General features: G+C 41.7%; 1 protein-coding gene across 1 annotated transcript in view; it reads left to right on the top strand.

Annotated features, from left to right (window-relative positions):
• Positions 1-1,695: 1,695 nt before the first annotated feature.
• The window catches only part of PAXBP1 (PAX3 and PAX7 binding protein 1), a 45,325-nt gene continuing 24,018 nt past the window's right edge, over positions 1,696-23,002 (top strand). The window contains exons 1-8 of the mRNA XM_075542363.1: positions 1,696-2,161; positions 3,332-3,460; positions 11,425-11,601; positions 12,890-13,111; positions 14,238-14,341; positions 16,012-16,229; positions 16,711-16,900; positions 21,224-21,347. Coding sequence (XP_075398478.1) covers positions 1,825-2,161; positions 3,332-3,460; positions 11,425-11,601; positions 12,890-13,111; positions 14,238-14,341; positions 16,012-16,229; positions 16,711-16,900; positions 21,224-21,347 — 1,501 coding nt within the window. The 5' untranslated portion in view covers positions 1,696-1,824. The remainder of the gene's footprint in view (positions 2,162-3,331; positions 3,461-11,424; positions 11,602-12,889; positions 13,112-14,237; positions 14,342-16,011; positions 16,230-16,710; positions 16,901-21,223; positions 21,348-23,002) is intronic.

Below are 23,002 nucleotides of genomic sequence, written 5' to 3' on the forward strand. Positions count from 1 at the left end.
TGTATCACAAGTGAAATTCAGTAACTGTCAAAGTGCTTTGCTGCTGAAATACAGGGTTATTGCTCACTCCCAATGCCATCCAGTTGATTTTGACTCATAAATTCAACTAAGTCAGCATAGTGACCCTATAGGACAGAATAGAACTGCCTGAAAGTTTCCAAGACACTTAAGGCAGCAGTTTTCAACCTGTGGGTCGCGACCCCATTGAGGGGGTCAACGGCCCTTGCACAAGGTCACCTAAGACCATCGGAATACACATATATCCTATGGAACTGAGACACCACTACTCTATCTGTCTCCAGGAGGGTCTGCCCACATGTAGAAACGCCCACACAGGAGTATCCTGGGTGATGACATCATCGCACCGACTCCATCACATACACCCTGTACCAATACAGGTGTACGAGACGGGGTTGGAACCATAATGTACTTATGTGGACTGGTCACACATGTGTAGAAAGCAGCTGATATGTTGAAAGCAGCAGTATTGGAGGTAAAACGACATTTCATGAATTATGGTTACATATTGTTTTTGTGATGAATCACTATGCTTTCATTATGCTCAATATGTAACAATGAAAATACATCCTGCGTGTCAGATACTTACATTATGATTCATAACAGTAGCAAGTTACAGTTGTGAAGTTGCAATGAAAATAATGTTATGGTTAGGGGGTCCCCACAACATGAGGAACTGTCTGAAAGGGTCGAGGCACTAGGAAGGTTGAGAACCACTGCATAAGGGTTGGGATCAACTTTGAAGTGGCCAGAGCTTCCCCGACAGTGCCACAAGGGCTTCTTACTGCTCACGCAGACTCAAAAAACCCAACTCGCTGCCATCCAGTGCACTCCGACAGAGACCGTATTACAGTTATACCAGGGCACTGCAGCACCGCCTCAGGGGGGTTTCCCAGACTGTAGTTCTTTGTGCTGTTAAGTGACATCGGGTCGGTTCACACCCATAGCGACACTATGCACAACAGCACGAAACACTGCCCGGTCCTGGCCATCCTCACAATTTTTTTATTTTTACAGTAATAGAAAACCTTATCTTTCTTGGAGCGGCTGGTGGTTAGCAGCCTACGTGTAACCCACTACGCCACCACGGTTCCACAGTCCCCATCGACACGTCGGTCACGCTTTCCCTCTCCAAACTGGGCTTCTCCCCCTGCCTCTTCTGTGCGCACCTCTGGGGTGCTGTCACCGAGCCCTGGGGGCGTAGTGGGTTAGGATGGGTCAGCAGTTCAAACCAACCCGTGGCTCGGAGACAGCGAGGAAGCTGAGTTCCCAGAGAGATGTATAGCCCGGAACCGCACGGTGGCAGCTCTGCTCTGTCCTTCAGGGTCGCTAGGGGTCAGGGTTGATTTGGTTTGAAGGCAGTGGTTTGTTTGCCGTTGTTGTTTTCCCCCAGAGGGTTTGGCGGGAGGTTCCTAAGGTGACCACACGGCGTGAGTCCCGAAGACGCACTGCGGGGCCTTCAGACGGAAGATGGCCGAACCATCTGTTCTTTCCTCTCGTCTTTAAGATCCTGCTCGGGGACCTACAGAACGGCGATCCGTCGGCCACCCAGAGTTCCATGCAACCAGTCCTCCAGGCCGATAGAGGTCAGAGCCCCGGATTAGCGTTCTCGCGAGATGTGCGCCGTCCTCCCCAATCGTCGGAGAGCTCGCGGGAGCGCGGGCGCATGCGCGCTAGGTGGCGCGCGCCGGAGGGAGGGAAGCCACCCGGCTGGCTCCGAGACCGAGGGTGCGTGCCGTCGCGAGCTCGGCGCGGCCGGGGCAGCCGTGTGGGAGCAAGTGTGAGGGCGCCGTGCGAGCCGCGGGGATGTTCCGGAAGGCCCGACGAGTGAACGTGCGCAAGCGGAACGACTCCGAGGAGGAGGAGCGGGAGCGCGATGAAGAGCAGGAGCCGCCGCCGCTGCTGCCGCCGCCGGGCACCGGCGAAGAGTCGGGCTCCGGCGACAGGGCCCCCGCGGGGGAGTCGTTGCTGGCTCCTGGGCTGCCGCCGGCTTCCGTGCTGATCCCGGGCCTCGGGGGTGAAGCCGGGGGCGGCTTCCCGGGCAGCGCAGAGCCCGGCAACGGGCTGAAGCCGCGGAAGAGGCCGCGCGAGAACAAAGAGGTCCCCCGCGCCAGCCTGCTGAGCTTCCAGGATGAGGAGGAAGGTAACCGCCGGCTCGCTGACGCGCGCGGCTGCAGGGGCCCGGACCCCGCACTCGTACCCCACGACCCGCGTTCGCTGGCACCCCCGCCGCGTGCACGGAGCCTCGTCCCGCCGCGCGGGCAGCGCACCTTTCCCCGCCTCCGGCCTTCTGCTCGGGCCGGGGACGTGTTCCCGCGCTGCCACCAGCCTCTTCTTACCAAACCGCCTACTCTTCCCCATCCTCAGGGGCATTTTGCCCCCCAAGGCACCAGAACCTAGTTCGTTTTTCGAGTGGTTCAGTGGAAAGTCGGGCGCCCCTGCCTTGCCCCTCGTCTGCCGGGGATTCCTGGGTGTTCTTGTCCTCTCTCTGGACTCGGCGCGTCTCTGCCCATTGCCTGTTGGGTGCTCGGTGCGGGCCGCCGTGACCAGCCAGGAGTATTAGGCCCGGGAACAGTAGCTCGCACCTGCAGCCCTGGTTATGAGTGACCTTGGGCCAGTCCCTTGGAACCGCGGAACCTTAGTTTCCCCGCAAAAGTAAGAGGGATAGCAGATGGTCAGTCTTCCTCGCGTTGATTTTAGTATTGATGAAGGGAGACCTTGTAATTACGATTCAAGGCACAGTGGAGTCAGATTTCTGATCCTGAACGCACTTGTCTTTGTACTTCCTGATCAGTCGTGTGTGTGTGTGTGTGTGTGTGTGTAGCTCAATTCCATGTTACGATTAAAGAAATGCATGACTTAGAAATACCATGTTGGTGTAAAATAATTTCTTGCTTCCAGTAAGGAAGGCAGTTTACCATTGGCCTGTTTCGTCTTGAGAGGTATGGGGGCGGGGCCGGGGGCCGGGCTATAGTACCCAAACTTCAGTGATTTGCCCCCAGTAAGCTTTGGTTTTGGATAGTGTGTTTCAGATTTGGTGATTGATTGCTTCTTTTGGAAACATTTTGAATGACTTTTTTTTCCCTTGACAGAGATGATTTAAGAAATTTTCATGTTACTCCTTGTATTAAATTCTCCAGACCCCATTACTTCAGTATAATTTATGAAGCTGGCCTCAATCTTGAGTACATTTGAAATGACTTCCAATTATATAATGATGGCATGTGGCTATCTAGTGGATGTACAGGTTAGAAGGGAAAGTATTTTCTGAAAAATGGATGCTTACAGATGCCATTTATTTTCCTTTTTAAAGAAACTGAAGAAGTTTTCAAAGTGAAGAAATCAAGTTACAGCAAAAAGATAGTAAAATTACTTAAGAAAGAATACAAAGAAGATCTTGAAAAGTCCAAAATTAAGACAGAAATCAACTCCTCAGCTGACAGTAAGTACCAGAAACATTGGAATGTCTCTGTTGGTGTGCCTACACCAGCCTTTTGAGCTGCCGACTACAAGGTCAGCAGTTGGAATCTACCCCCTGCTCCATGGGAGAAAGATGAGACTCTCCTAAAGATGTGCGGTCTTTGGAAACCCACAGGGGCAGTCCTAATCTGCCTTATAGGGTAGGAGTCTATTCAGTGGCAATGAGTTTGGTTTAGTTTGGGGTTTTTTTTGGGGGGGGCTGGTAAACAGATAGCTATTACAGAGAAAGTTTTCCTTTTCAACTTAAAAGTTGTTTATCTCTTTGAGGTGATAATTTCTTAGTTGGTTTCATTCCTAGGGAACTTTTGGGAATGCCCAAAAGTTTAATGTTAGGACATGCAACATCTGTAGCGATAATAACTGGAGTAATTGTTTCTTGTGTTTATTACAAGTAAGGTGGGAGACAGGGTGCATAGGCAGCTAATAATAACCACAGAAAGGAAAAAACTTTCTAAAATAGAGTGGGGGTAATTGCACATTTTAAAAAATGTATATGTTTAAACTTTTGAACTTATGACATATGAATTATATGTCAATCAATTTTTAGTAGTATTTGAATCTGGATCTCTGATAATTGAAATGGCAAAAATTAGAGGAAATACATTAAAAATGTATATCTATATTTTAATCATTTTATTAGGGGCTTATACAACTCTTATCACAATCCATACATACATCAATTGTGTTGAGCACATTTGTACATTCATTGCCCTCATCATTCTCAAAATAATTACTCTCCACCTAAGTCCCTGGCATCAGCTCCTCATTTTTTCCCCTCCCTCCTGGCTCCCCACTCCCTCATGAACCCTTGATAATTTATAAATTATTATTTTGTCATATCTTGACCTGTCCAACGTGTCCGTTCACCCACTTTTCTGTTGTCCGTCCCCCAGGGAGGAGGTTGTATGTAGATCCTTCTAATTGGTTCCCCCTTTCCAACCCACCCTCCCGGTATTGCCACTACCTCACTGGTCCTGAAGGGATCATCTGCCCTGGATCCCTGTGTTTCCAGTTCCCATCTGTACCAGTGTACATCCTCTGGTCTAGCCAGATTTTAAGGTATCATTGGGATCATGATAGTTGGGGGAAGAAGCATTTAGGAACTAGAGGAAAGTTGTATGTGTCATCGTTGCTACATCGCATCCTAACGGGCTCACCTCCTCCCCGAGACCCTTCTGTAAGAGGATGTCCAGTGGCCTGCAAATGAACTTTGGGTCTCCACCCCACACTCCCCACCTTGTTCACAATGATATGATTTTTTGTTCTTTGATACCTGATCCCTTCGACACCTCGTAATCGCTCAGGCTGGTGTGCCTCTTCCATGTGGGCTTTGTCGTTTCTTAGCTATATGGCTGTTTTTTACCTTCAAGCTTTTAAGACCCTAGACACTCTATCTTTTGATAGCCAGGCACCATCTGCTTTCTTCACCACATTTGCTTATGCACTTGCTTTGTCTTCAGCAATTGTGTCAGGAAGGTGAGCATCATAGAATATTAATTTAATAGAACAAAATGAGATATATTAAAATATTAAAGATGAAAACAAATGAGGCCTTTTGGGAAAAGAGCAGTACACCATATAAGACAAAGTAGATGATTTTTGTAAAATGTAATTAAGGTTTAGTGTGAGAGGTATGTTCATGACAGATTGTGAAGGATGTTTAGTATCTAGTAAGGGGGGTTAGAGTTTCTGTATTCTCTGACCTGCCCTGACAGTGACATGATAAATGCCACTTTGAAACCTTAACCTGGCATTAATGTGCAGCATGGATTGGGAGGAGGAGAGATTGGAGGCCTAAAGCAGTTTAAATTCGAGGGCCAGCTTTGATCCATTCATAGGGGTTTTTTAAAGGGCTCAGTTAAACAAGACCCAGCATTTTCCTGACTCAGTGGGAAAGTTGTATTAGCAATATTTGCTCTGGTGTGAGAGAAGAAACGGAAAGAAAGCATTCTTCGAGAAACATTTCCAGGGAAGAATTGGTAGGCCTGATGTATGTTTTTGCTCTTGTGTATAAAAGATTTTGCTTCTGTGCTTGAGTGACAGAATATTCATACAGAAATAGGAAAAGCAGCTTGGAAGAAGAGAATTTTTAGGGAAACTGCCTCGATTTCCCAGCTCACTAGAGTGCTATGTACCACAAAATAGTACAAACACTAGATAGTACAAGTACCAGACAACTGAGAAAGGACTATTGGCATGGTTGGAATTTGCTCTTGTGGATTTAGAAATTGAAGCGAGAATGAGGTTTACGAGGCCTTCCAGTCCCACATATTTTGAACGCAGATAGCTCCCTTCTGCAGGTGAGCACTCTGTCTATGGGTGGTCATTAGCCCTGGAACGATGGTGGCACACAGTCCTCTCAGTTGATTCTCAACAGTCCTCCAGTTCTCCTTAAATACGCAGAGCTGTAGTAACTGTACAACAAGAGAAGAATGGGCACAGAAAGCTTCTTTTTATAACATTCCTAAAATCGTTGAACAAATTCACTCTTAGGCAAATTTGAGGAGAAATAACCAAAAAACTAGTGCAGAAAGAGAGTTAGGTGGGTGCTAATAGGGGTATTAATTAAAATGGACAGTTTTTAATCAGGAGTTGATGAGGAAACCACATTAGGGAGAATTTACAAAGAGCCAAAGACTTGTACCCTGTAGTAGATCCACATAGAGAAGAGGATTTACCAAAAGAATCAGCCCAGCAGAGAAGGAAGAAAAGTTTCAAGAAAATGGTGGTCGGTAATGTGAAACAGAACTAGGAAATTGGGAAAAGTGAGGATTGGGTGACTATAGCCAGAGCTGCCGATTTTTCTCTGGAGAAGGGAGGGCATCTGGCAGAAGCGAGTGATTTGGTAGTCATGCTCGGTACCCACAGGGCTTCAGTGTTCAGAGAAAGAAGCACCTCTTGCTAAGTTGTACATGGATACTGTAAGGATTAGCTCTGGCTGCAGCCATCAGTTTTAATTGGTAGACTTAGATTGGGTTTGCTAAGAGCCACACTGCTTCTTTGGGAAGGTGAGCTGAGAAAAAGAGAAATGCAGGGTAGTAGCTAGAAGGACCAGAAGATGAAGGAGAGAGAGATTCTTTTTGTCACGTGGAAGCCTGTGTCTGTAGACAGAAGAAACCAGTGGGGAGAGAGTGAGCCAGGCAAGGTATAAGGTAAAGGAGATAGTTAATGATGAGATCTGGATTCCTGAAGTGATGGTGAACAAGATTAGGGCAAAAGGCTGTCTAATAGCCCTCTGAAGAGATGTCTGGAAGGATCATAGCAATTGACCCCTTACCAAAAATTCACCTGTCAGCAACTTGTCTCCAGCACACTCAAATACTTACAGGCTGGATGAAACAATGAGTCTTTTAAAATCTATAGAAATCATCTCAGCATTTCTGATCTAGTAGCCCTTTTGCATTTCAATTTCCAGTTTATTCAAAGGCATTGCTTTAGTATGAGTTTATAGCAGAATAGGGAACTTTTCATTCTATCTATATCTAATAGAGCATATTTTATAATTTTAAAGCCCAAAAAGTCTAGTTAAAGAGAAAGAGTGGCAAGGAACGGGTGGGTTTAGAAAGTAAAATAATAACCTAAAACTTCTCACTTTTTATGGCAACTCATCGTGATCTAACCACAACAGAACAGAGCAGTGCTTCCTCCGGGACCATCCTCCCGATCCTTGCCATGTTTGAGCCCATTGTTTCAGGTACTGTGTCAGGCCATTTGGTTACGCACCTTCCTCTTTCTCTTACTCTCTTCCAAGCCTGGTGTCCTCCTTTAGGAACTGGTCTCCTGATAACATGAGCAAAATAGATTAGATGAAATCTAGCCATCCGCATTGCTAAGGCGCATTCTGGCTATATTCCTCCCAAGACATGTTTATTTGTTCTTCTGGCAATTCATAATGTGTATTCAATATTCTTCACAAACATAATTCAAATTCATCAATTCTTTTGTATATGTGTGCGTCATTTTATTTAATTAATCATTTTATTGTGAGTTCAAGCCCATCAAGCAGTGTTATACAATTTTACCACAATTTTTTTCTTCTTGAACTCTTTGATATCACCTCCCCTTTATCCTCTCCCTCTCCCACCCGACCCTCAGGAACCCTTATTTATTTATTTTTCCTCTAATAGTTTTCTTCTCTCTCATACCTTGCACAGTCCAGTATATCCATTCACATGCAATTCTGCTGTTCCATCCCATCCATTGGGTTATGCAGTCATCAGTGCTGTCTGCTCCCTGGTTCCCTCCCTCTCTTCCTGTCCCCTCAGGGAACCATCACCCCTGTTAACTGTTTCTGAAGGATTATCTATCTTGGCTTTCATGTACCAAATGGTCTTAAACATATAAATGAACATACACAAATCTAACATGATTAATGAGGTAAAATAAGTAAAAACCATAATAGTAAAGGACAGTTCTGTGGTTCATCATACTATACTGCACCCTGGATTTATCACCCCTTCCATGTGGCCCTTCTGAGAGGGACTGTGCCCAGTTGTCTCACGGGTTGGTTTGGAGTGTCCACTACATCCATGCCCCTTCAGATCATTCATTCTTCAGTCTCCCTTACTCACTGTCCAGCTTTCACATGTGTGTGTGGTGGTTAAAAGTCCTTAGGCTTTCCCATCAGGTGCACCTCGCTCCTCAAGGTGACATTTGCTTTATGGAACCTTGACGAAGCCTTAGCTAGCAGATTTGTCCAGTGCAGCGTGTCATTTGATTTCCTGACTGCTGCTTCCATGAGTATTGATTGTGGGCCAAGTAAAATAAAATCTTGGACAACGTCAATCTTTTCTGCTTATCATGATGGAATCTATTGGTCCAGCTGTGAGAATTGATGTTTTCTCTTCATTGAGTTCTAATCCATGTTGAAAGCTTGTAGTCTTTGATCTTGATCAGTAAATGCCCTCAATTCCTCCTGTGCTCAGCAAGCAGAGTTTTAATCACCTGCATATTGCATGTTAATACTCTTTCTTCTGGTCTTGGTGCCACGTTCTTCATATAGTCCAGCGTCTTGAGTGATGTGCCTAGCATACAGATGGGGAAAGGCTAGCACCCGAGTGCACACCGTTCCTGCTTTTGAACCATGCATGCTCTGTTCTAGCATATACCTTGGTCACGGTGCATAACCCACATGAGCACCATAAACTTCTGGAATTACCATTCTTTGGTAGTGTTATTCATCGTTTGTAAATGATTCACAGAGTCAAATGCAATTTGCATTGACAGTGAAGCAGGTAAATAATTTTCTGGTTTTCTCTGCTATTAGCTAATATCTGTCTGACAGCCACACTGATACTCTTCTCTCTGAATCTGGCTTGTATTTTTGGCAAGTCCTTGTCAATGTACCATAACCAACTGTAATTGCAGCTGTTGGTGGAATGTTTTCTTTATAATGCTGTAATTCAATAATTTCATCATTTCGTCGAATCCCCTTTCTTTGGGCTGGGTAAGTATGCATCCCGTTCAGTTGGTGGCCAGGTAGCTCTCTGCCATAGAGAAGTGAGTTCCGCCGCCAGTTTCCTCTCAAGGGTGTCGCATCAGTTCTTGGAACTTTGCTTTTCGCTGTTGCCTTCAGTGCAGCTGGGACTTCTTCCTAAGTACTATCAATCAGTTCGTCACCATCCGCCACCGCCGAATGGCCGAATGCTGACCATTGGTTTGTGGTACAGTGGCTCTTTTTCCTTCTATCTTCTTTTGGCGCTTCCTGTGTCGTTCATTATTTTGCCCATAAGATTCCTGCAGTACTCCTGTTGGAGACTTGCATGATTTCCTCAGTTCTTTCAGCTTGAGAAATGCTGAGCATATCCTTGCCTTTTTTGCCTTCTCACTCCAGGTCTTTGCACATTTCTCAAGCTACCTTTTGAAGCCTTCTGTTCAGTAAAAAGTGCTTTTACTTGATTTCTCCAATTTGGCTTCAGCAATGCTACATTCAAGAGCAAGTGTGAGTCTCTTCTGACATTCATTTTGGCCCATTTTTCCTTTTTTGCCTTTTAACCTGTGCTTTCTTCCTACATGATGTTCTTGATGTCGGGTCTTCAGTTACTAATGTGTCAACTCCATTTCTGAGATAGATTTTGACTTTAGGGGTGATTTACTCAAGTTATACTTTGGCTCTCAAATCTCAATGTTCTAAAATTCTGGCATGGTAGTTTTTCTCTAGAAATTTTACTTAGGAGAGAAGGTAATGGATTGAGAAGACTGTTGAACTTAGGGACAGTTTTGGAGAGGGGAACATGCTAGGAAAACAAGAATGGAATTCCCTCCATAGACTAAGCGCGTAGTTTGCTTTACTCTGATACTCATTGTGCTTATTATGCGCATCAAGATGTTCGTGGTTAGAAGCTCTTGCATTTGCTTACAATAGTACTAGGAGGGGGAAGGTGCTACAAGACTATTAGTTATCCAAACCCATGATTTTAGCCTATTCTGACTCAGAGTGACCCTGTGGGACAGTGGAATCACCCCGTAGTATTTTCCCAGCTGTAATCTACAGACGTGGGCTGCTAAGCCTTTGTCCTATAGAGCAGTTGGTGGATTTAAATTGTCGATCTTTGTTTGCTTCTTAGCATTTAACCACTGTGTAGTCTCTGCTCCTGTTGTGTAGTTATAAGTAACGTAAACAAGAACAGTTGATCCTAAAGAGACAATGATACCTCCTAGAACCCTTTGGCAGGAAAGCCTACATGAAATAGGCCTCAGGGAAGACAGGGCGGAGGATGGGAGAGCTCTCTCCTCATTCCACAGCCCCCGTTACCATGTGCCTGTTCTTACGGCACTTGGGCTGGCTGATCTCTGCCCCATTCTAGATAGCTCCCAGGAAGAGCCTCGGCTGCTCTCTGCTTGTGTCAGAAGCCCACTGTTGCATTTCCAGCTAGGGCTGTGCAGTGTAAATGTGACCACCTGCGCCTTGCCCTTTGGGGGATGCGGGAGAAGTAGCCATGAGCTGAGATGATGCCCCACTGTAGTCCCATTGCTGAGGGATTTATTTGGTTTATAAACACACTTTCTTGACAGAAAGCTGCTTTGGATAAAGTACTGACATTTACATGAAATAATGCCCAAAAGAGAGTGCAATTGCCTGTGGCAGTTTAGATGAAGCGGTGGTTAATTTGATAAGGCTTTTGCTAAAGGTGGGAATGAGCAGGGCCTCAAATTAATCTATCATTGTTTTCTTCTATTACCATATATACTCGAGTATAAGCTGCGTTTTTCAGCACATTTTTATGCCATTTTTATGGTAAAATTAGGTGCCTCGGCTGATATTTGGGTCAGTTTGTGCTCAAGTATATATATATGGTAATTTTACCGCAAAAACTGCATTAAAATGTGCTGGAAAAACTGCTAATACTCGAGTATGTGTGGTATGTTTATTATTAAGGTAGTTTATTTTCATCTTCATACATCATCATCTTGTTTTTGTGTTTTTCTTTTCTTTAATTATATAAATTAACCCATTTATGACAGGCCAGAGAGGTTTCGGACAGCAGAGCTTCTCCTGGTCTTTCAGTTCCTTCATTTTCTGATGGCGGACTCTACTCTGACAGCAGATGGGGTGTTGCAGGGCCAGGCCCCACCAGCTGCTGTCTCCATGCAGGAACCACAGGGCCAGAGGCCTACCGCACGTCTCTTCATCTTGGTTTTGCTGCAGAAAGAGCAAGTGTACTTGGCATGTTGGCTAGTTTCAATTTTCTTCACCATTTTCCTGAGGGAGGCACCATAACAGGTCCCGTATTTACCCACGATCCCGACCTTCGTGGTGCGTTTGACCATCTCGCCGCCAACTAGTCCCAAGCCAGAGAGCCATTTTTGTTTTTAATAGCCAGAAGTGATTAAAATCTTAGTGAAGTGGGTTCATACTTAAATACACAATGATTCCTTGTGGATTTTATTTGGAATTTATTCTAATTAATTTATTCCAAAATGTAGATGAACTGCCTTTGGACAAAACAGGCCACGTGAAGGATCCAAATCTGGAAGATGGAGTTATTCTTAGTGAACATGGTGAAGATGAAATGGATATGGAAAGTGAGAAGGAGGAAGAGAAGCCAAAGGCTGGTGGAGCTTTTTCAAATGCCTTATCCTCTTTGAATGTTCTTCGTCCAGGTTGGTACCAGAACTTAAAAACGCCTCAGAACGGAAATAGGCTGTCAAAGACAGACCGTCTTTAGGATGGTCAGGGAGGGAGGGAGGACAGTGCTTCCTTAATGTGCCATCCCTGTCCCTGCAGGGAGCCTAGGTGTTTGCCAGGGTCAAAAGGGGCTAACCAGAAGCTTTCCAGTGTTCTCAGTTTTACTCACAGACAGGTAGTTTTGTTATGAATAAAAGTGGAATTTCAACTAAATGGATAAATGGTACTAACTTTTTTTATATTTCTTTTTTTAAAAAAACATTGTATTAGGGGCTCATACAACTCTTATCACAATCCACACATATACACACATCAATTGTATAAAGCACATCCGTACATTCTTTGCCCTAATCATTCTCAAAGCATTTGCTCTCTACTTAAGCCCTCTGCATCAGGTCCTCTTTTTCTTTTTTTATATTTCAAACAAGACTAATAATGCCCTTTTCTGTAAACATTTTTTCCAGAACTGCTAGTAAGTAGAACTAGCAACTGTTTTGTGCTCATTCTCCCTTTCTCCCTTTTCTACAGGGAACAGTTGCTAAATCTATGTATTTGAATTTAAGATACCATTTAATGAGGCGTAGAAACACCTGGTATATCTTGAGTGGCACTATAATTGGCATAATCCTTAAGGAAACCTCTTTGCTAATAGACTTCAAAATATTCATGCCCTTTGACTCACTAATTTCCTTTTTAGAAATATATTCCAACGTCAAATACATAATGCTTTTGCTGCAACACTTTCTGCAATGGGCAAAGTGTAGAAGAAAACGTCTATCGATAGAATGACTTAGGGAATTTAGGTATACTTGCTTGATGGGATATTACATAGCTGTTACAATAACAGATAAGTATGACGGTGCTGATTTTTATTGTAGGGGACAGAAGTCATTTGATTAAATAGCATTATGCTTTATTGTTTAGTTATTTTGTTTATGTTTAGCAACATGTAAAATAGTTTATTTATGGCTTAATATATTGAGAAGTTAGGGACAGAATTATAGTCAATATGTTTATACATAAAGCCAAAACCAGTATTTATACTGCAAGTCTAATGGTAATTTTTTTTCAGATTATGAGAGATTGGTCTTTTGTTTTTTAGTTTAGTATATAAAAGCGAACATAATGTCAATTTTTTCTTTGTTTATTAACATGGTAAAGTACAACTACTTGGTGAAGTTATTGTACCCTTTATATTTTCAAACAAATAGAAAACATATCTCTAATGCTACCATATTTTATACTTTCATCATTTGTTTACAGGAGAAATTCCAGATGCAGCTTTCATACATGCTGCAAGGAAAAAACGTCAGATGGCCCGGGAATTGGGAGATTTCACTCCCCACGATAATGAACCTGGTAAAGGCCGCCTGGTCCGGGAAGATGAAAACGATGCGAGTGATGATGAAGATGATGATGAAAAGCGCCGTATAGTTTTCTCTGTGAAAGAGAAGTCCCAAAGACAAAAAATTGCTGAGGAAATAGGTAGCCGAATTTAATAGACTAACCTACCTATTGCATTTCTGTTCATGAGGGTTGGTAGTTGCTGGGGGTGTCACAGATCATGGGGTGGGGAGAGGGGAACCATATCACTCCGTTCTTTCCCGCAACACCCTTTGTACATTCTACTTCCCGAGTTATGTTGTCCGTTTTCTGTCTTTTTACGAATTTGTAGGTCAGTTGGAGTACATGCATATAGTTATTTGGCCCTTCTCTGGTGCAAGAAAAGCCTCAATGTATTTTTAATGATTTAGAGAAATTGTTAAGTGTAGGGCTTAGTTCATTCATTCGTTGTGAGGGCAAATCTGCCTAATGTTAATGACACAACTGAATGTGTATAGGTCTCCATAGCCCTGCCAAATCTCCCGTCTCTCAAGACAGGCTGCTATCAGACCCACTAAACCTCTCAAATCCCAGGCCAGGACTTCCACCCATAGTTTTTCCTGCTGTGACTATTGTGATAAATCCTCCCAAGCATAGAACTTTATGTCTGTTCCTGTTGTGATTCATTAGCTGTGACCAAACTAATTCAAAGTCCCGCACTCCAGGCAGTCGATGGCTCAGGACTGGGCGGTGTGTCTTTCCATTGCACAGTGTCCTTATGAGTCGGAACTGACTTAACAACGAGAGGGCTTGTCCTAAGTCTGAAATTGAAATACTAATTAGACTGCCTGTAATCAAATAAAAAGCCCCTATGCGTACTTTTTTACCTGTTAGAGGAATTCTTCTTGCGTGGACTTCTTTGAGAACTGTGGCTGCTTATATTTTTTGAGCACTTTCTGGATGACTGACACTGTGCTAGTACTCTACATATATCTAACTATATACTATTTACCACCTTCTTGGAAATGTTAGGTTTTATTCTTCCTCTTCTTCAAGTTCAAAGTTTATACTTATTAGGAAAGCTCCTTAAAATTTTAACTACTGTATTACACTGCCTTTAGCTTCAGAGGGATAGTATTTTTAAGACAAAGTCACATGTATCGAATGACAAGACACCGTCGTAAGTTTGGGTTTATACCTATGGTGTTGTTTAATGTGAAATAACAGACTAGCGTCCTGTCCTTTTCCTGGGATTGGCGATTCTTTATTTGCTGCTGCTATTTTGCAGGTATTGAGGGAAGTGATGATGATGCTCTAGTAACTGGGGAGCAAGATGAAGAGCTGAGCCGATGGGAACAGGAGCAGATCAGAAAGGGCATCAGTATCCCTCAGGTAAGTATTGACCTAGAACTGGAACAAAGAAACTTTTGTTAAAGTGAAAGCAGGATACATAGACTCTTTATCACTCATGGTAGCATGGTCAAACCCACCAGACAATGTATCTTGTGGACTCTTAGAACAACTATATTATATTTGCTTTTAGCAGTTAGAATGATGGGAGGAATTTGCATTTCCCAAGGTCATTTTCTCAAAGTGTGGTCTCTGAACCAACAAAGACATCATTGCAGGAGAGCTTTTTAGAGAGCTTTGATCTATTGAGTCAAAGGCTCTGGGGAATGGGGCCCAGAGGATTCTCATGCACATTAAAGTTTGATTACTTAAGTATAGATTTTTTTTTTCAGTTTTATCTTGTAGGAAGGGGTTTCTCAGTAATGCAGAAACTTCATTGACATAGATTAAGAATTTCTTCCTAAATATTGCAACGGTCGAATACATATAAACTGTTTTGTAGTCGTGTTTCGAAGCAGCCTTTGGCTTGCACATAGTTTGAGGAAAAAGTAAAGAAAAATAGTAGAGTCTGAGATTGTAATCTCTGCTTGCCCCTTTTTCCTACAATTACAAGCAAGTCATGGATCCTCTATATTAATAAGATTGTGGCCTCTGATTATCTTTAATAGTCCTTCCAAATCTAAAACTTCTCTTAATCTATTTTTGATTATTATAAATACAATGATGCCATCAAGAGGTAGGCCATCTTCAATTTCAACATCTAGTTGAGTTGTTAAAACTCTGCAGTTATTTATAATTATACATGATAGGAACCTTGGGTTTATGAACCAGTTCTTTTCCAAAGTCTGTCTTTAATTTTACTGGCCACTAGGAGGATCTACTGGGCCAGTTAAATTCCAGGCAGAGGTCAGCTTAGAAGGTTATGGTGGCTTCTTTTTTTGCTTCCATAGGGGTAATTTTGATAGATTTTCTCAAAGGACATAGGAAGGGGAAGAAAAGTGAAAACTGCATTAATCAGAAAAATGCCAAGGAAATTTTTTTTCTATCCTGGTAGTGCATCTCCTTGTTCTCCAAGGATAGCAGGGCTGTGGTATGAGAACTGACCCCATCCACCTGACCCTATTCACCCTGCCGCACTATTTCCTGACCCCATCCACCCCGCCATCCACCCGACCCCATCCACCCCGCCGCACTATTTCCCCTTCAGTCTGTTTGTTGTTGTTCCCCAAACTGAAAGAGCTTTTCAGAGAACATGATATGAATATGTTTAAGCTATCATTTGATGTGATATATATAAATCAAAGAGCTCAGAATTTTTCAAGGAAACACCACTTTTTACAAGTTTCTATGGTTTTTAATTACACTGGTATAGAACAGGGTGTACTCTTCTGTACATAAAAATATTATTAAACTGTTCCAGCTTAACTGAAAACAACCTTTTAACATGCTGATACAGTAATAATGCCATGAGGCATATCACAAAGTGATGTCTATATATGACAAACCATTGTATGTGCCTCAGATTTTTAACTCATAGCACTTTAATGGGGTTTATTTGTAACTGTAGGGTGTGGATAAATCAGACATTTATTAGGGACTGCCTGTATTTGAAGAACAGGTATAATTTTTATTTTCAGTATTTTTTCTGTTTAACATGCTATTGCCTTCAGTGTTTTTGCAACAGTTTTCAATATATCCCATTTCTTTTCTAGGTTCAAGCAAGTCAGCCCACCGAAGTGAATATGTACTACCAGAACACTTACCAGACCATGTCTTATGGTTCATCCTATGGCATTCCTTATAGTTACACGGCTTATGGATCATCGGATGCCAAAACTCAAAAAACAGATAATACAGTCCCTTTCAAAACTCCCAGTAATGAGATGACTCCCGTTACTATTGATTTGGTAAAGAAACAGCTTAAAGACAGGTAGGGTAGATCCACTTTTTAAAGACCTGTCCACTAGCTTTCTGTTCCCTCAGGCAACTTAGAGTCTGGGGTAGCAGATGCAGAATCAGCAAAGAAGAAATCGCTGGCCTTTCTTCAAAAGCTAAAAAGAAGATGACGTCATATTGTTCTGCTACCTTCTTGGATTTCTTCTGTGGAAGCTGCGAAAGTTAACTTTTTTTAAGTGCCGCTCCGTGTTGAAGACAGTGCCGAGATCACACTTCTTGGACTCTGAAGTGTAGTCAAGATATTGGGGGGAAAGACAGACCAGTGCGATAACTTTTTATGAAGTCTGTAAACTGCCATTTTTGCACAAAAAAAGCAGTGCAGATGAAAAGATGCCATTGCAAGTATTTTGGTATTTGACTAGTGGCCGGATTGCATTGTTGTAGTATTGCAAACGTCCTGGCTGCGAAGCCTTTGGGATGTAAATGTGTTATATTTATCCTTTTGTGTTCCTAAGGTTGGATGCCATGAAAGAATTGCACAAAACAAACCGCCAGCAGCACGAGAAACACCTGCAAAGCCGAGTGGACTCTACCAGGGCCATTGAGAGATTAGAAGGGTCTTCTGGGGGTATTGGTGAACGGTATAAATTTTTGCAAGAAATGCGAGGGTATGTCCAAGACTTGCTTGAGTGTTTCAGTGAAAAGGTAAGAATGCAAAAATATTAATCTCTTTGAATAAAACAAAAATTGGGGGGGGGGTCTAGATGGCCTCGTGTAGAACATTTTGTGTTTCTCAGAAAATCCCCACTGCATCCGACTTTAGAAGGGATGCATAATCCTGCTTCCTTTCCTTCACTTCATTGTGGCCTGAGTACCTCTAAGCACTTGGGGACAGTTTGCCTCCCATAAGGGGAGTTTTGCCCGAAGCGATTAGAAAATAGCTGCATATATTTTTATAAACTTTAATAGTTGTAGTCTAAACTTAAACTGGTTCTGTAATAATTTTGAATATATGCAAAGTTGCAAATTTTTCTTAATTTAAACTTAGATAGAGTTGGTCTGCTGATTATTTTCTCCTAAATAAGTGTGTGCTTCATTTATTTCAGAAACCATTCATTGGACATAATTTATCCTAAGTCTTTCATTTCTTCAAAATCTGTGTTTGGTTTTTTTTTTTTTATATGGTAGCCCATTACACACTTTTTTTTGGCATTCTATTTACCATTGTCTATATTTTTTAATTAGCTGCAGACAAAGTCCCTTTTCTTTTCAGATGACCTCATATTCTCGAATGATTTTGGTTTATAAGCATTTATGTAATTTTTAGGTTTTTTTTTGTTTTGTTTTTAGTTTTATCTTTTAAAAAAAACCGAATTCATTGTCCCGGAACATCTAGTTCCTAAAACTGTAAAGTGATAAAGCTTGGGAGGCACATTTTCCTTTACCACTGGCTGTATGGATTAACACACCGACTATACAGTGAGCATGTGATATGGTTAATGGCCCTGTTGGTGCCTTCAGTGCCCTAAACTCTCAGGCTGGCTAAGGAACACTGGCAATGAGTTTATTGGCTGCGGTCACTGGAGGGCAGGTCCAGGCTGAGATAGCGTTTATCTGTCATGCCTTGTCTATAGTACCTGTGCTCTTGTCCTTACCTGCTTTGTAGAGCAGCAGCTACTGTCTGGGCGTTGATGTCTCTGGTGGCAGATCAGTGGCTTGGAGTGATGAGTAAGGATGTGGAAGAAGTACAGGCTTCTTGACTGTAGTGCCCTGGGCAGGGGATGGGGTGGGAGGGGTTGAATTCTAGAGACCAGATTGGATGTGAGAGATTACTGTCAGTGTTGGTGGTTGAGCTGAATATGGTGGGACTGCCTCTCCTAACCTCTTGTGCCTAGAAATGGGATTGTTGTCTTAGATGAAGACGGTGCCTAGTGATTCTTTTTCCTAAAGATTCTTATTGTTTGCATGGGAACTTAGTTCAGCAAACACTAAAAAAATTCACTGCAAAAGAGTCGATGCCTATAGGCCAGGGTAGAACTAACTGCTTCTGTAGGTTTCTCAGACTAACTCTTCAAGGGAGTAGGAAGCCTCATCTTTCTCCAAGGGGAGTGGCTGGTGATTCTAAACTGCTGACCTGGTGGTTAGCAGCCCAACGAGTAATCCATTATGCCACCAGGGCCTCTTTACTGCAAACACGTGTAGTTAAAAATAAATGACAGTAATGATCCATTAGAGCAGGGGTCCTCAAACATTTTAGACAAGGGACTAGTTCACTGTCCCTCAGACCCATTGGAGGGCCGAGGTATAGTTTTTTTGTTTTTTTTTTTTAAAAAGAGCAAATTCCTATGCATATTGCACATATCTTATTTTGAAGTAAAAATCAAAACGGCAAAAACACCCGGCGGGCTGGATAAATGTCCTCGGCAGGCTGTAGTTTGAGGACCCCTGAGCTAGCGTATGAAAAATAACCCTAAACTACCTCAACTCCTAGCAGCCCGACAGTATACTCTTCTTGAATTAAGGAACATATTAGAAGAACTACTAAAGGCATATCGTTCTTGTAGCTTTCAGTTGCTTACAATTTTTAAAGCATTGCTAATTATTTTGTATCTGATAAATTATCTGTACATATGTGCCTCACTGCTATTGAATGGATTTCAGTTAACTACACTTGTAGGACAAGTAGAACTGCTCCATTTTATTTCTGCCATCGTAACTGTGCCGGAGCAGACAGCCTCCTCTTTGAGCAGAGGAGAGGCTGGCGGGCATCGAAACTGCCAGTGTTGCAGTTAATGGACGGCCCAGCGCTTGTCCACAGCACCACCAGGGCTCCTTGTGTGCCTGTCTCGTCAAGAGTAGTAGTGCAGCTCTCACGTTGTTAGATACAGCAGAAGTCTAGAGCCTTAGCATTAGGAATAGAGTGAAAACAAAATAATATGGATTATAAACCACTGGTCATTTCTGGGCTTTCTCCCCTTTACACCTTTGGCCTTTTTTGGTTTGTTTTTTTTTTTTGAGGTTTGTTTGACTAATGAGTTCGTGCAGAAAGGGGTAAAAGGGAGGTGGTTCTTCCCTTAGTTATCCTGTCTCTAGAGGCATCTACGTCAGGCTGTGCAGATCACAATTGCATGGTCATTAGATACGTGTTTCAAAGTACTTCTTAAACTTCATGTCGTAGAAACGTGATTTCTGATTTTAATTGAAAGATTTAGATATCCTCTCTTTAAAAGATTTATGTTCCCTTTCATTTCCTTACCATTCCATTTCAAGAGTATTGGCATACTAATAATGTCATAAATTATTGTCTTGGGAACATTTAGGAGCAATCAGATGGGTTTGAATATTCAATTTGGTTCTCCAAAAACATTATTTTAGGGCAAGTCCATAAAACTTTTTGTAAAAGCAAGTGGGTTTTAACTTACGGATTTAACTTTTTTTGCTGATTATTTTAACTTTCCATTGTTTGTTTCTCTCTCATCATTTTCCTCCTTGTGTTCTTGGCCTTGAATTTGGTCTGGAAAGAAAAGAATTGAATAATGTTTTTAGTTGGAGAAGGTAAACTCGTCATGGTGCCAGCTTTTGAGAATAGTCGACATTGTCAAGATTGAAATGATAGCTGAAAATGTGTTGTTAAGCCTTTCATTCTTTAATTTTCTCTGGGCTTTGTTAAAGACATCCCAACTAACTAAACAAAAATTGCACTATCCGAATTTTAACGTATAGATTCTGTAATTAAATCTCATATGATAGTTTCACAGTAAGGGGATGTTAATAGTCACTAGGGCCAAAAGTGCATCTGTTGATCGTGAGTCCTTCATGCTTTAAAAAGACAAACAAAGAAAGATGTAGGAATCGCTGTAACATGGCAGTGGTTGCTAGAACATTGGGTTATAGTGTGTTTTACTGCTAGGGTCTCCTAGGGAGCTGTTAGAGGTAATGTGCATTTGGGGACACTGTTGCCCATGATGTGGCTTACTAAAGAACAAAACAACTGCATTTTGTCCTTTGTGAGCATTAACTATTTTTGCAATGGAACCATGCAAGTGTATGAAACTGCTTGTATTACAAAAATCTTTATATTCCACCTGCTTTTTTTTTTTATTTTCCATTTACAGTCTGTTCTGTTCAGGAAGCTGCTATAAACTTGGTGCCACTGTTCCCAAACTCTAAATAATGTGTTTTCCATTTGCACTAACCATCAGGAAACTAGAATTTCTGGTTTCCTCAGGTATGTGTAGTGGTTGTTAGTGTTTTGTGAAAGTTTCATAGCACTTAGTTATTACATGTGATATTTAATAAGAGAAAGCTTTGTTTTTGGTTTGCTTTTGTATTCCGTATGAATCAAAACATGCTTTGGCTATTGATATTAACTTTTAGAAATTCATTGAGCTTTTTAAGCTTAAATTTCACATGAAGAACTTTATTATTTTGTTATGATGTGGCTCATTTAAGCTAGTGATGGCTAGCAATTTGATAAACCCTATCGATCATTCAGTTTATCCCTAAAATGTGTGGTATAATTACAAGGGAATGTTAGGTTGTAAATTTCTTGGTACGTATGAATTAAGCAGGGCAATATGAATTAAGCAATCAGTAGATTGTTAACTACCCTCAGAGCCATGGTTTGGGAGCGAGGGTCCTGCACAGTGCTAATGAGTGACTTCCTTGTAACTATAAAACTAGAGAGGCAGATCGTGCTGAAACTGGACTTTGAAAGGCTTCAGGGTATTAAACATTGTTACAATGAGTGAAAAATGTGGACGTTTCTATACTTGTTCTGTTTGCTAAGTTTTCTAACAATTTTTACTCCACTGACGAGACACTGGCTATTGTAGCTGTATGCATGGATTAAAAGAAGACGTGTGGTGTTGACGAAACATTGTAAAAATGAGGTGCTACTCTTGGGAATATATGGTTATTCTGTCCATAGAAAGGGAATTTTTTCAGAAATCCGGAAATAGTATGGACCCCTCAAATAAGGAAGCAACTGAGGAGTTTGGTGTTACGGAGTGTGTTGTATTTTTACAGGTGCCACTGATTAATGAACTTGAGTCAGCAATGCATCAGCTGTACAAACAGCGAGCTTCCCGCCTTGTCCAAAGACGGCAAGATGATATTAAAGATGAATCTTCGGAGTTTTCAAGCCATTCAAGTCAGTCCATCTTGAAGGTTTTTATTATTCATTAAACAACCTTGTTTTCTTAGTGCAGCCTAGTTGAAAATTAGATACCAGCTTTTTTTTTTTTTTTTAAGAAACCCATTTCCTTACTCTTGTCAGGTAGATCTAAATATCACAACAGCATGTGACCAAATTGTGTTTTAGGAACGATGAGCTGTAAAACATGCACTAATATCTCATTCATTGGGCATTATTTTTATTCTTTAGATTATGGACAATAGAATACAATCGGTATTTTATTTAAAACCACTATCTGTTTTTCTTTCATTTATTTTCTTTCATTTTCCTCCTGCTGGTAACTGTAATCTGAATGCTGTTGATTACATTGAATGATTTTGAGATTAAGGCGTGTGTGTGTGTGTGTGTGTGTGTGTGTGTGTGTGTGTTTTACAGTGCTCCTTTCTCTAGTTTGCCCTATTTACTGGATGTTTTAGGAAGTCCATTGGTGCCTATAATTCTTGACATTTTAATGTGACAATTTAGAAAATAAATTTATATTTCTTTCATTGTAGTTCTGCATGAAGGGAAACCAAAGTTAATTAGAAACTTCATTATGTAGCTGAGAAGAGATTCTTTTTTAATTTTATTTTAATAAATCATTTTATCTTGGACTCTTACAGCTATTTTAACAATCCATACATGGGTTGTATCAAGCACATTTATACATATGTTGCCATCATCATATCTAAAATTTTTTCTACTTGAGATTTTTAGCCACACACTTTACACCTGACTGTTTTCATTGCACGTCATACACGTATTGTGCTCTGATAAGAATTCTCTCTCATGGATTCCTCATGACTTCTTTTGGCATCTGTGCATTCTACAGCAGCAGTTCTCAAATAGATGTGCTTCCAAAGTACTTGTGATACTTATTAAAATGCAGATTTCCTAATCCTATTCCCAGAAAGTCCTTGGTGTCCAGAAATCTGCATGTTAAATAACTGTTTCAGGTAATACATGTACAAAAGGCCCCACTGTTAATCTTTTTCAAAAATAAAGCTTTTTGATATGGGGTGGCCTTTAAATCACAGAATGCATTCTCATGTGTCCAAAACTGTGTTTTGGAGAGTATGAAATATTTCAGTATGGTCCTCAGAGCCGAGTCACACTCAGCTGCGAGCCAGATACTTGGCTTTGGCCTTCTGTTTTTTGCCATACACGCTTAAATTGCATTAAAGGCATAATGGGGCACCTACATGACTAATGCATCGCTCCCAGATCACATTTGATCCAGAAAGAACCAGATTACTGGGACAGATAACAGGTAACCATTACACCTGCAAAGGAAAGGAACGGCCTGTGAGCTGTGTGTTCTATCCAGTACCTTCCCCCAGCTCCTCTCCGGGTGATTTGTTGCTGTCCACTCTGGAAGTCGAGTGATCTATGTCAATTAGATTGAAAGTAAGCGGGAACTGGAAAGGAATTGAGAAATTGAAAAATGCTGTTCCAGAAATGTGTATATTAACTGACAGCAGTTTGAGGAAAATTACTTGGAACACTGCAGAGTCCGCTTCTTGATGATCTTTTTTTAAAGAAGCCAAGAATAGCATGAAACTCACCTGTTTAAAATACGCAGTTGTCGACCCTTTCTGCATGTAGTTCCTATCGAAGTAAAGAGCCTATCA

This window comes from Tenrec ecaudatus, chromosome 2 (genome assembly GCF_050624435.1).
Source record: "Tenrec ecaudatus isolate mTenEca1 chromosome 2, mTenEca1.hap1, whole genome shotgun sequence".
NCBI lineage: Eukaryota > Metazoa > Chordata > Mammalia > Afrosoricida > Tenrecidae > Tenrec > Tenrec ecaudatus.